Raw genomic sequence first — 15,037 nt, 5'->3', positions numbered from 1 at the left:
TTTTTAGCATATGATACAGGAGGAACCTAATAAAGTGGCCACTGGATGTTCTCAGTTTTCTGGCCTTAGTTTTCCACGGTAGATTTTCCCAGCCAAACTATTTTAAAACAATTATAAAGTCTTTCGCTTCTGTTGAGTTAGGCTTTATCCCACTGCAAATATAATTAAATTAAAGCTTCAATAACTCTAATCAAAGAGCAAACAACTGAACCTGCAAAAGCAATGTGTTCCATACACAAAGGCAGAAGTTATTGAAATAAATAAAATAGCTATGGGATTGTAGGCTCAATTATACTTGACTTCTATTATTTCTCTTCCCTGCCAATTATTCACTTACAGTTAGGCCGTCCTATGCAAATGAATGGCCAAGATCAGAAAACAACTCAAACCAACCATTTTCCTCAAAGTGCTATTTGAATGTTCTTCAATAGTCTTCTTGTTACAATACTTTTGTTGCTTTCTGCTTAGCATGTTCAATGATAGAGTAGTGATTAGCACAATGCTAGCATCACACACAAAAATGCAACGCCTCAGCATGAAACCTCTTTTCCATAGATCCTGCCTGGCCTGCTGTGTTCCTCCAGCATTTTGTATTGTGCTACTCTGGATTTCCAGCATCTGCAGAATCTCTCTTGTTTGTAGCACAATGCCGTTACAGCTTGGGACGTTCCAGAATTTGGAGCTTAATTCTAGTGCCATCTATAAGAAGTTCGTACGTTCTCCCCATGAACCCCATGGCTTTCCTGTGGGTGTTCCGGTTTCCTCCCACTGTCCGAAAACGTGCTGGGGTTCGTATGTTAGATGGTCACTGTAAATTGGCCTCTGATAGGGCCAGTGTTAAGTCAGTGGGCTGCTGGGCTGGAAGGGCCTGTTCATTGCTGTATCTCCAAAATAATAAGGCATGTTCAATTATGAGGGTTTTATGAGAAAAGTAGATGAACCAATAAAAATCTAATACAGCATTCGTTTTCGACATGCTCTGTCAGTAAAACATCATTCATCTTGTTAACCTTACTGACTGGATAACAGCTTCTTCCCCCAGGCAGCTCGACTTCTTGATGCTCTGCTGTCATCCAGCAAACACACACACATACACCCTCTCCCTCCATTCCCAAACTCACAGACTCGCTCTCATCCTGCACTGGCTGCTTTTCAGCTTTTATTGCTGCTGTTTCACATATTTATACAACAATTAAGTTCAAATTCAATTATCACTCAACCACACATTAATACAGCCAAACAAAACAGCATTCCTCCAGGGTCAAGATGCAAAACACATTACCAACAGCACACAGCACACTGCAGATAGTACAAATAGTTATAATTTTAGAAAAAACATAGCCAGAAATAAAAAATAATTATAATATAATCCAAGTTGCTATGTGGCTTGGCATGGTAAGTTGTCCTGGTCCAGCTTGTTCTTCTACCAAGCGAACACCAGAGGGCAGCACCACCTCAGTGCTCCCCAGGGCAGCTGCACAGGTGTCTCTGAGGCCTTGGCCTAGGCCCAGTCCTTGCCTCAACTGAGGTATACTGTCTTTCATAAACATGTACCTCACATTTCATGGTAACCTGTCAATCTTCCGGCCACAACACTCAGGGACTTGTGTTAATACTATTTTGTCACTATATGTGCCGAGTGTGGCTTTATCTACAGTGTTTTGCACCTTGTCCCCAGAGGAACGATGTTTCATTTTGTTGTATACATGTTTATGGTCAAAATAAACTTAAATTTTAACTTGAACTTGAGAGACAAGCAACTACCTTGCCACCTTTAGCCAATGATCACCTCCAACAGGAGAGACCAGGTTTAATGTCAGAGCACCTGACTTGCAAGTAATGTCCCTTTTAATATCCTTGGAATGATTCTGTGCTTTGGAATCGGCACAGCAGTGGGAACAATTCATACTTACTGACTGAAAACAAAATTTATGCAAAGGACTGTTGTTGCAAAATTACATGCTGCTGTTCTTTTGCAATTTGTGCGTTGGTCTGCTTGGGGCAGTAGAAAATGGACAGGCTCAAGTCAAGTCAAGTCAAGTCACTTTTATTGTCATTTCGACCATAACTGCCGGTTCAGTACATAGTAAAAATTAGACAACGTTTTTCAGGACCATGGTGTTACATGACAATACAAAAACTAGACTGAACTACGTAAAAAACAACACAGAGAAAGCTACACTAGACTACAGGCTACAGACCACTAGGCTGTGAAGTGGTTGCCTTAACAACTGAATTCCTTATCCTGATTAACAATAAAGGGCAGAGATTTCACCCACTTACCTCCTGCACCAACTGAGTATGTTGAATTCATGTCTTTAGACCATACAGCAGAATATAGAAAACCACAGGCCCTTCAGCCCGCAGTATTGTGCTGACCCTTTCACCTATCCGATATCAGTCTTTTCACACAGAGAGCTTTATTATTCTTTCATCCATTTGTCCAAGAGCCACTTAAGTGTCCGTTATGTATCTGTCTCTACCTCGACAGTCCATTTAATTCACCCACCACTCTCATCCCTCGTGTACCTGTGATGAACCCCTGGGTTTATCCTGCGGTGGACTGTCATTTTAAGAGAGAGTGCCTGAGTGACGTCAGCCATCGGCTTTCTCGGCTCCTGTTTAATTCTGACTGAGAGAGAGAGGGGCGGAACTATTTGACTCTGCAGCTTGTTTTGATCTAAGCAAGGACACTCACTCACACACAGTCAGTCGCAGTTGGAGTCGGACAATGGGAGGAAGCCAGTGAGTAAGGGGTCACTGGTTGGATCTTTCAAGTGCCCACAAGGGTGGGTTGAGCATCGACCCAGCACATCGATAACTGGCTATCACATTGTGTGATTGGGGCAACCTTGTGGAATCTACCTATGTGTTAACCCTCGCCTGGGTGGTAGTTCCCTTTGAAGACAGCACTCCTGTGATAAGCTAGTATTGGTGATAATTTGTAAGTGGGTTTGGAACAACAACAGATACAACATACGGTGATTGTTATCCTGTGTTACCACCGTGGAACCTGTGGAATACGACATAAATACCTTCTCTCGACATTCACCTTGGATTACAAATATCTCTCTCACATCATTTAATCTGTGGATGAACTAAGTTTTCATACCTTACCATCTCAAGATTTTAAGCCTGTTGCCCCCCCCCCCCCCCACCGAGCTCAATAGTTTGGAAATTATATTTACACATAGGTATACCCATACCACTGTTAACTCTTGATTATTCTTGTTTAAGTTGCTATATTAAATAGATGCTAATAAAGATGGTGGTTTTAACATAAAAACTAGACTCCAGGCGTGGTCTATTGGAGCTGGCTCATTTAAACCATTACAGGTACGTAACTTACCTCACACCTACACCTTAAAGTTATACCCTCTTGTATTGGCCATACGGGACATTTTGAAATCTGTGGAATTCACTGCATTTAAAAACTGCATTGTGATAATTTGCTTGTTTTGTACAACATTCAACCAAAACGATATTTTGAAGACACCACTGAATAAGAGAGATGGTTGGAAACCATTTTTTTAAGTGTTGGCATATTGTTTTATTCAATTGCAGGACATTTGTGTCACTGACATTATTGCCATCTGCATTTGCCCTTGAAAAGCCGATGGTGATCTAGTCTCTTGAAAAGCTGGACTTGGTGTGTTAAAGGAACAAAGGTCGCACTGTGGGTGTTAAAAGTAAACCGATCACACTGTGGATCAGGTGTTCATGGAGTTACAACCAAGAAAGATGGAGGAATGTCAATGCATTCCCATGTCAGGACCGTGGACTCCCAACCACCAAGGATATCTTCAAAAGGAATGCCTCAGAAGTGGATTCCATCTTTAGGTACCATAACACCAGGACATGACCTTTGCTTTTTACTATCATTAGAGATTAGCTGCAGGAGCCTGAAGACACACACTTAATATTTTAGGAACAGCTTCTTCCCCTCCACCATCAAATTTCTGAATGGACAATGGACTCGTGAACTCTGCCCCTCTATTTTGCTCACTTTTGCCCTGCTTATTTAATTTCAATTTTAGATATATTTCTTACTGCAATTGTTATGTATAGCACTGTACTGCTCCTGCAAAACAACAAGTTTCACAACATACAGAATGTTAGTGATAGTAGATGATTCTGATTTTGAGGGAATTTTTCATGTGCAAGAGGCCCTCGTTCTGCTTGGCGTGGGAGGTCCTGCCAGAGGTGCATGAGTGAGTATTTTATAAATGGGACAGCCTTCGCTATGGTCTGCCAGTGGTCGAGAGGGTGAATATTTATGATGGTGGATGTAAAGCCATCCAATCAGGTTCTATGGTGCTGCTTTGTGTCATGGCTGCCTGCAAGAAGACGTATCTCAAGGTGGAATACTGTACACATACTGTGGTAATAAATGTACTTTGAACTTTGTTGGAGCTGCACTCCTTCAGGCAAAGAGTCAGAGTCAGAGAAGTACAGCACAGAAACAGGTCCTTCGGCCCATCTAATCCATGCTGAAACCATTTAAACTGCCTACTCCCATCGACCTGCACCAGGACCGTAGCCCTCCATATCCCTACTATCCATGTACCTATCCAAGCTTCTCTTAAACATTGAAATCAAGCTCGCATGCACCACTTGCACAACCCTCTGAGTGAAGAAATTTCCCCTCTTGTTCCCCCTAAACTTCTCACCTTTCACCTTTAACCCATGATCTTTGGTTGTCATCCCATCCAACCTCAGTGGAAAAAGCCTGCTTGCATTTACCCTATCTATACTCATCACAATTTTGTATACCTCTACCAAATCTCTCAATCTTCTACATTCCTACAGTCCAAACCTATTCAGTCTTTCCTTATAACTGGGGTCCATCAGACCCGGCAACATCCTTTACATTTTCCCTGCACTCTTTCAACCTTATTTACCTCTTTCCTGTAGATAGATGGCCAAAACTGCACTCAATACTCTAAATTAGGCCTCACCAACTTCTTGTACAACTTCAACATAACATCCCATCTTCTGTACCCAATACACTGATTTATGAAGGTCAATGTGCCAAAAGCTTTCGTTACAACCCTATCTACCTGTGATGATGCTTTCAATTAATTATTGACCTGTATTCTCATACCCCTTTGTTCTACCACACTGTTCAATGTCCTACTGGTCACTGGGTAAGACCTACCCTGGTTGGTCCTACTGAAGTGCAAAACCTCGCAATTATCTGCATTAAACTCCATCTGCCATTTTTCAGCCCATTTTCCCAGCTGGTCCAAATCCCTTTGCAAGCCTTCACTGTCCATGACATCCCCAATCTCGGAGCCATCTGCAAATTTGCTGATCCAGTTTGCCACATTATCGTCCAGATCATTGATATAGATGACAAACAACAATGGACCCAGCTCCGATCCCTACAGCACACCACTAGTCACAGGCCTCCACTCAGAGAGGCAACCCTCTACTGCCACTCTCTGGCTTCTCCCACAAAGCCAATGCCTAATCCAATTTACTACCTCATCCTGAATGCCGAGCGACTGAACCTTCTTGACCAGCCATGTGGAACCTTGTCCAGTGCCTTGCTAAAGTCCATGTGGGCAACATCCACTGACCCTTTCTTCAACCACTTTCCTGGTAACTTCCTCAAAAACTCTATTAGTTAGATATGGCCTACAATGCTGAAAGCCATGCTGAATTTCCTTAATCAGTCCATATCTATCCAAATACTTCTATATCCAGTCCCGTTGAATATCTTCCAATAACTTTCCCACAATTGATGTCAGACTCACTGGCCTATAATTTCCTGGTTTCTGTTTAGAGCCTGTTTTAAACAGCGGAACAATATTGGCTATCCTCCAATCCTCTGGTACCTCTCCTGTCACTAAAGCTGTTTTAAATATCTCTGCTAGGGCACTGGCAATTTCTGCACTTGCCTCCCGTACGATCCGAGCAACCCCTCGTCAGGCCCTGGGGATTTATCCACCCTGATTTGTCTCGGGGTAGCAAACACCTCCTCCTCTGTAATCTGTACAGGCTCCATGAATTTGTTGCTGCTCTGCCTCACTTCTACAGACTCTGTATCTGCCTCTTAAGTAAATACAAATGCAAAGAATTCATTTATGATCTCCCCTATCTGATTTGGCATGTTTATATGCATGTGTAACTCTCGGTTCGGCTAGTGGCTTAATCTAAGGGATGATAGCCCCCGGCCCGGCCAAACTTAAGAAATTTCATTTGGGTAGATGCTGCGCTATGTGTCCCCTGTTACAAATCAGTACCCTGAAATAACAAACAGTACACAATATGCGATTAAATGATTGAGCTTTATAATTCTTTATATGGTTAGTAAAGAAAACAAAAAAAAAGAAAAAGGTCCCATTCTCACGAAACAGTCTAATGTGCAAATGTTGGAGCTCACTGATAAGGCCGTTTGTCCACCATCGGCCTCCTCCACTCGTCGCTGACCTTCGGACCCTTGCTCAAAGTTCACTCCGTCCAGCGATCTACCAACTCCCTCCATTAGCGTCTTCATCTCTCCCCGGCAAAAGACCGCAAATTCCCAGCTCCTAGACCCACAAGAAAAAACAACATCCCACTCATTGGCTAACATGCCCCGTTATCTCTAGTCATAACCCAAACACTGCTGCTACAGAGAAGCCATTACCTTAGCAGTGGAACATTAATGAGAAGCCATACATTAGCCTTAGCAGTGAAACCTTACAGCGTGTTACACATAGATTACTATTCTGATTTTCTAGAGAACCAATTTTGTTCCTTACTTCCATAGAAAAACATAGAAACGTAGAAAACCTACAGCACAATACAGGCCCTTCAGCCCACAAAGCTGTGCCGAACATGTAGTTACTTTAGAAATTACCTATAGTTACCCATAGCCCTCTATTTTTCTAAGCTCCATGTACCTATCCAGAAGCCTCTTTATAATCTTATTTGTAAGCTTTAATTTTGCCAAAACAAAGAACAGAAGCTTGCTTGTATTGAATTAAACTGTGTTGTGGTAAAAGTAGTGGTAGTTAATAATGTTAGTCACTCCCACATGGGAGGAGTCCACTTTCTGTACAAGCAGGGTTCTCAATAAAGTCCAGTTGAATACCCTGCAGGCTGGCCGCCTGGTGTGTGCTCTGCACCATCCCTCAATATCAACCACAACTGAGAGTCTCCTGGACAGGTACATGGAGCTCAGAAAAATAGAGGGCTATGGGTAAAATTCTTAATAGTGAATAAACTTGACTCTATTGCATATGTCAAACATGAGGAAACCTGCAGATGCTGGAAATTCAAGCAACACACACAAAATGCCAGTAGAACGCAGCAGGCCAGGAAGCATCTATACAGAGAAGCGCTGTCAACATTTCGGGCCGAGACCCTTCGTCAGGACTAACTGAAAGGAAAGATAGTAAGAGATTTGAAAGTAGGAGGGGGAGACTCCTCGTCACAGGCAGTGGGAAGATGCTGTGAGGATTACCTATATCAGATGAGATCAAGTGCTAGATTTTTTTAAATGTTGGAATATTAAAGAAAATTATTGGGATGCAGCACAGAATAGGTCTTGAATTTTTAGTTTTAAAATAGCATACCTATTTTGTCCATTACTTAACTTTAAAGCAGATATGACATGGACCAATCACAGAATGTGTACCAAATTTGCACCACTACTATTTGGGCAGTTAACATCTGATGTGCTATCAGGGGTGGCTCAGTAGCATAGTGGTTAGCACAATGCCCAACAGTACCAGTGACCCTGGTTCAATTCCCACCGCTGCCTGTAAGGAGCTTGCACGTTCTCCCCGTGACCACGTAGGTTTCCTCCCACAGAGCAAAGATGTACCGATTGGTAGGTTAATTGGTCACTAAATTAGACTCAGGTTAGATCGGGTGTTGTTGAGTGGTGCAGTTTGGAGGATCAGAAGGACCTATTCTGTGCTGCATCTCAATAATTTTCTTTAATATTCCAATATTTAAAAAAATCTAGCGCTTGCTCTCATCCAATATAGGTAACCCTCACAGCATCTTCCCGCTGCCTGTGACAAGGTGTGTTGCTTTATATATTTATTCTCAAAAGGAATGTTGAGTGCTGTTGAAGTTTAATTGTCATTCAACCCATGAATACAGCCAAAGAAAATTGCATTCTTCCAGGGTCATGGTGCAAACCACAGCACTAGGAACATATAATTATGATGGCAGAAAAGACAAAATATATATATATAGCCCAAGTCCCTGAGTGTCATGGCATAAAGAGTCATAGAATCCTAGCCAAAGAAAAGTACAGACAAAAACAGGCCTGTCAGCCCATCTAGTCTGTGCTGACCCATTTAAACTGACTATTCCCATTGGCCTGCACCTGGACCATATCCTTCCAAATGCCTACCATCCATGTACCTTTGCAAACTTGTCTTAAACATTGAAATCATGCTAGCATGCACTGGCAGCAACTTTCAAACCCTCACGACCTTCTGAGTGAAGAAATTTCCCTCATGTTCCTCTTAAGCTTTTCACCTTTCACCCTTAACATGTGACCCCCTATATGTAGTCCCACCCAACCTCAGTGAAAAAGCCTACTTGCATTTACCCTATCTATAACCCTCATAATTTTGTATACCTCTATCAAATTTCCACTCAATATTCTACATTCCAAGGAATAAAGTCCTAACCTATTCAATCTTTCCTTATAACTCAGGTCCTCCTTTCCCAGCAATATCCTTGTAAATTTTCTCTGTACGTACTCTTTCAACCTCATTCGCATCTTTTCCTGTAGGTAGGTGACCAGAACTGCACACAATAGTCCAGATTAGGCCTCACCAATTTATACAACTTCAACATACTGTATTTAGAGCTTTGATTTATGTAGGGCAATATGCTAAAAGCTTTATTTATAACCCTATTTACCCGTGACAAAGCTTTCAATGAGCCCTTACCCTAACCCAAAGAACACCTTGTTAATGAGAGAGGTCAGAGGAGACTGGCTCAAGGTGACAGAAAGGCAACAGTAACTCAAAAGACCATAATTTACAACTGTGGTGTGCTGAAGAGCATCCCTGAGCACACACCATGTTGAATCTTGAAGTGGCTGGGCTACAGCATCAGAATACCACACGGGGTTCCATTCCTAAACCTAATAAAGTGGCCACTGAGTGTATTTCAGTGATTCAGAGATATAGTGTAAAGAATTATGCTGAACAGATAATGCCCCCGCAATATTTTAGCTTGTAAAGATATGATCTAAATGCAGGTTTCTAATGTGCAGGTTTAGCATGTTATCTCAGATTAATATGACACTCCTGTAAAATAAAGGCCATTATTGGCTCCAAATTGTTACAGATATTTAATGCAAACAGCAGAGGGCACCCTACAACACAAATGCCCCACTGTTAATTAATGTTAACATTAATTAACATTTAATATTAATCACGAATTCACATTAAACATGAAAGTTGATGAAAAATAAATTTTTGAAAGAAAATGCTAAGTAGGACACAAAAATAGTTAATACCTATTTCTTTCACAAATTTCATGTTTTATCACTGAGCTAAAAGAAAAAAACTGGCTACTAATCAAAAGAAATGTGAGGGGAATTCCAGGCTGTGAATTCAGACATTATGATGCAACATGATTATGCCATTCAGAGTGCATCATGTGACAAAGTCACCAGAGGGAAGTGCTGATAGATATGAGGAAATCTCTTTATTTGACTAACTGAGATACAGCAGGCAACATATGCTGCCTCAGGGCCTGGACAGCTTGCAAACGTTGAGGGAACAATGAATTCAAAATTCTATCATAACATTTAACAGGAGAACATCAGGGTAGCAGTCCATCACCTGAAGTTTAATGGAAGTTGCAATAATTTTCTTCCAGAAAGTGATCTAGAAGACAAGAGTAAATCAACAACAGAATGGTTTAAAAAGAAGAAAATTCATGTTTTGGAATAGTCGAGTCAAAGTCCTGACATTAACCCTAAAGAAGGCTCTCGGCCCGAAACTTTGACTGCTCATTTCAACAGATGCTACCCGACCCGCTGAGTTCATCCAGCTTGAACCCTAAAGAAATGTTGTGGAAGGACCTGAAGCAAGCAGTTCTTGCAAGGAAGCCCACCAGCATCCCAGAGTTGAAGCAGTTTTGTAAGGAGAAATGGCCTACAATTCCTCCAAGCCGATGTGCAGGACTGATCAACGGTTTCCGGAAACTGGGGTTGAAGTTATTGCTGTACACCAGCTACTGAAAGCAGAGGTTCACATACTTTTTCCAACAAATACATGTAATATTGGATCATTTTTCTCCATAAATAAATGAACAAGTGTAATGTTTTTTGTGTTACTTATTTAATTGGGTTCTCTTTATCCAGTTTTAGGACTTGCATGAAGATCTGATCACATTTTTGGTCATATTTATGCAGAAATAGAGAAAATTCGATAAGCACCACTGTCTGGTGCTTGTATAATCAGCGTTGTCTGGTCTTCCCCTTAACTTCGATTCACAGCCTTCAGGAACCCATTGTTCAGAGCTGCATTTTACATTTAATCTAAAGACCATATTCAGATTCGAAGATTAGCGGCTGAAGTTAGTTGCTGAAGTGATTTGCTATATGTCCTAAACCCAAAAATGCTCTAGAAATTGAGACCCCGATTTTGTATTCTCCCGGATCTATCCCGTTTAACACTTGACAGAACCAAACCACAGTGGTTAACCTCACCGTGAGGATCACACACAGACAGATATGTATGAGGATGTGGCAAAATAGGAAATATTTCAAAATAGAAAGTATCTCTCTGTGTTGGTCTTCTCGCCACCCATCAGAGGCCCGTGTTGTGGAATGACACAACCTCAAAACAAAAACATCTGCAACAGAGTCAAGTTTATTTACTGTTAAGAAATTTACCCATAGCCCTCTATTTTTCTGAGCTCCATGCACCTGTCCAGGAGTCTCTCAGTTGTGGTTGATATTGAGGGATGGTGCAGAGCACACACCAGGCGGCCAGCCTGCAGTGTATTCAACTGGACTTTGTGGAGAACCCTGCTTGTGCAGAAAGTGAACTCCTCCCATGTGGGAGTGACTAACTGAGAGGCACTGGAATAACATCATTAACTACCACTACATTTACCACAACACAGTTTAATCCAGAACATGAAAACTTTTTGTTCTTGGTTTTGGCAAAATTAAAGCTTAGAAATAAGATTATAAAGAAGGCATTAGGCCCATTATACTGAAGCTATGTCTATAGACTAGTTGCCCATATGGCATCATTAACTAGATATCCCTATTTACTCAATAATCTCTTAAGACTGTAAATGATGTGTTTCTTGTTCATGGTCACCTTTTTGTTGGCATTTTGGTGATTTTGAATCAGGGCAGCATGCAGATAACAAACATTGAACCAAATTGACTACATCTGGACTGCTTCAGTTTTGTGACCTATATTCTATGTGTGTTTTTCGCTTTTTTTGTTATCATTTGTATTATTTGTTTTCTTTGTGCGTGGGGAGAGTTTTGGCATTTTTCTGTGAACGGGTCCCATGGTTTTCTTTGTTTCATGGCTGACAGTGTGGGAAGACGAATCTCAGGGTTGTATACTTCATACATACTTTGATAATAAATGTACTTTGAATTTGAAATATTCCCCTCCAATACACGTGCAAGGCAGCAGTGTCCAAAAGGTCCATTTTTCTCATCACCAGCCTCCTCCAATACAGCTTCACCCTATCAGAATTCCACATCTTTGCCAAGTCTCCCAGAATCCCCTCTGCCTCAGGGAGAGAGTGCAAATTTTATTGTCTCCTCTACAGATTCTTGTGTGCACAAATTCTCGTCGGTGTCGCGAACTAAGTGTAGCAGGAGGCAAAACTTCGAAGACAGCGAGAGTGGCTGTCAAAGGGTGCTACATTGGGGATTGATCACTCTCTTTCTCTTTCTCTCTCTCTTTCTCCCTCCCTCTCTCTCTCTCTCCCCATTTCTCTCTTTCCCTCCTTCTTTCTCTCACACAATGCTGCGGGAAAGTTTGCCACCGGTCCTCAAGCTGGGGAACTTGAAATAAAAAGCAATGCTTCAAATTAACTGTAACATCAAAACGGCAGCTGTTTGTCTCCCCTGTCACTGTGGAAGGAGCGATATCTGTCTCTCCCTTGTTAGTGAGAGAGAGAGAGAGATAGAGACTGTGGGATGTTGAAATGCTGGAGTGATTTTGATGGACTGTCTTTGGGGAGCTTTGCTGTTGCTTACATGGTGGGTGGTGGGAATGTTGATGCTTTATGCTAGAATAAGTAGGAGGGAAGGAGAGGGGGAAGGTTGATGGTTTTGTTACTGTTGTGGTGGGAGGGGGCTGAGGACTTTGTGGTTCTTACGTTCATTCTTTGGGGCTTCCCTTTGTTTCGAGGATGTCTGCAGTGAGTGAGGATTTCAGATTGTGTGTTGTCTACATTCTCTGATATTAAATGGAACTTTTCAACTATTATTGACCTATTATAGAAATATGAATAATCCATTTGACACCAAAGATCAGTGTATTGGGTAATCCAGGCGTAAGTTTAATTCACTCAGATGCTGTTTGGGATTACATTGCACACAGAAACATCCGCAGTGATCTGTTGTGTTTGCTCAGCATTTTGACATCAGCTTCTGTGCTCATCTTGATTCCTTGGACAATGTTTCGTTACTGCAGAATGCACCAAGAGGGTTTCTCCTTCAGTGAGAAGTTAACATCATAGGAAATCCCATAATCAGACAGCGTCCGTGCGTCCTGCAGTATCTGGCCATGCCATTCCAGGTCATAATTGGACATTGATACTCCAGTCAGGCCCTCAACCGTTTGCTTAATGTGTCCAACAGAGTGGAAGGGGTTGGCAGGCAATGAACTGATCACAGACATCACAGAAATTGAAATACTCTTCACAGGCTGAAAAAAAAACAAACAAGGACTGTCACTCTTTACAAAGTGCTTCACTAAGCTTCTCATAATCATGTTGCATTGATAGAAGCAGTCTGAGTAAGTCTATTTCCCTTTTCGCTAAAGGCCGACAACTCCCAATCAAGTTATCGCAGAAGAGACGTCCACCTCATTCATGTGGCTGCACCTCCCCCTGACACAGGCACAAGCTGCATTAGGATGTCACCCAGGCTTATCCAACAGCGTCACTAACACCCTATATGACTTGGAGGTTAAACTATGTTGGAATAAAGATTTTGGCCCATCAAGGAGATCACAGCTTTGTTGTGGTTCGGAGGCTTGCGTGCCCCAATGACCCGGAGAGCTATGCTGGCTGGAGTCAGGGCTTTATGCTTTGGCTCTTGGGAGGGTCACCCAGGCCAAACAGGTCAAAGGGTAGAGGCCAGAATAAGTGTGATCCACTGGTGCTCTGGGTACGGGGCTAACAACCCTGACCTGGTCAATGATAAATTGTTATGAGAACAGCAATGAAGAACCCTTCGGTATGCGAGTGCGACAGTATTCCTGAGTCTCCACACGGAGCGTGCACAACCAAGCTACTGACACGATGAAGGAAGCCCTGAACACCATCTGAGATGGGGCACCTTCACTGATGCCCTAAATGTCAGTGGCAAAAGGGCAATAGAGAGAAGATGAGTGGGTTTGGCAGTGATTTGAGGAACCAAAAGTCTTGTATGTCAATGCCACAGCAATTGAAAATAGAGATATATAAAATGCCAGAATTGTTGGAGCAGGCAGATTTTGGTGGACTGGGCCAAGTGGGAGCTCACTAGTGATGTGTTTCCATGCAAGATGGACGGGGCACCAGTTTTCAGACAAAACTGGAGTGAGGAATAGGGATACTGGTAAAATTGAACCTGGAAGAAACAAAGTCATAGAAAAGGGTTTCAGTGGCAGATGGGCAGGGCAGGAGGCAGGTAGTTTGGGGACAGACAAAGCTGATCTCGATGCTGGCCAGCAATGGAGTTGGAAGCTTATCTCAGTGTCAAAGAGTGTGACATGGTCTGGATCAGCCTCAGAGTTAGGCTTGGACTGCGGCCAGGAAATGGAACCGAGCTGGTACTAGACACCAGAATTAATGGCTTCAGCCTGCAGCAATCAGAAATTAAAATGAAAATGACAGAGAACAGCCCAGAATTGGAGTTCAGGTGATCCGATCCTCTCCAGTGTAGGGACGGTTCAATGAAATCTCATTGAAGACTCACTCAGCATAATTGTATGCTGTGCATATTCTTACTGCTTCTTAAAAAGTTCTTGAATTTTAGTATTACAAGGCACAGCAACATCCCCACTTCCTAAGGAGATTCCGACGCACAAAAACAAGAACAGTCAGGATAGGAAACTGTTTCTTTTCCTCGGGCAATTAGGCTTCTGAACTCCCTGCCGCATCACGGTGAAAGTGTCACCAGTAAATTTGTTCTGTACCTTACAATATTTAGTTTATGCACTTTAGTTTGTTTATTTAAGCTTATTTATGATTTCATCCTTACTTTCATAAGTTATTATGTGTTATGTGTACTACAGGTTCGGAGAACACCTGGTTCGGAGAAACGTCTCATTTGACGGAATACATAAAATAGTTAAATAACAATAATCTTGACTTGACTTGAATTATTTCCTGTGATATGTTACCTGAACATCCCAGGAGCTGATGCCTTGCACACAGTTTTGCCTTAAACCTTCTTGAGCACCTCGTGCAACGAGATCCCATCTAGCGTTTCCCGCAACGTTGCCTGTTGGGTCAGCGGGATCGAGAATCATTGGCCTGAGTGATCAAAGAATGTAAGATTCAGAAGTCAAAAACTCTTTTTTTTAAGTTTGGTTGTTCTATTGACCACAAAAGAACAAAGAAGCTTTGGGACTTATCCCTGAAGTAAGCTTTTAAAGCTGCTTGGTAACCTGCTAATGATTCAGACAAGAGACAATTGCTTAGCAACTGGATGACATCCAGCTCAGGTGTGTTAAACCATTTTGGTGCTAATGTCACACTAAGTCCCTTGTAAAGAAAAAGGAAACCAGAGTTTTTAAGAAACTGCAGTAGGAAACAGCAATACTCTTGCATGCAGACAGAAACAAGAGCTGATCCAGTCTTCAGTGTATCAATACAGCTA

At 42.1% G+C, this 15,037-nt stretch overlaps 1 protein-coding gene across 1 annotated transcript in view; it reads right to left on the bottom strand.

Annotated features, from left to right (window-relative positions):
- Positions 1–12,478: 12,478 nt before the first annotated feature.
- LOC140738948 (2'-5'-oligoadenylate synthase 3-like) overlaps positions 12,479–15,037 on the bottom strand; it is a 90,554-nt gene continuing 87,995 nt past the window's right edge. The window contains 2 exon segments of the mRNA XM_073066959.1: positions 12,479–12,875; positions 14,559–14,691. Of these exon segments, the coding sequence (XP_072923060.1) occupies positions 12,633–12,875; positions 14,559–14,691 (376 nt within the window). The 3' untranslated portion in view covers positions 12,479–12,632.

The sequence above is a fragment of the Hemitrygon akajei genome, chromosome 14 (assembly GCF_048418815.1).
Source record: "Hemitrygon akajei chromosome 14, sHemAka1.3, whole genome shotgun sequence".
Taxonomy (NCBI): Eukaryota; Metazoa; Chordata; class Chondrichthyes; order Myliobatiformes; family Dasyatidae; genus Hemitrygon; species Hemitrygon akajei.
This window is presented reverse-complemented; position numbering and strand designations above follow the sequence as displayed.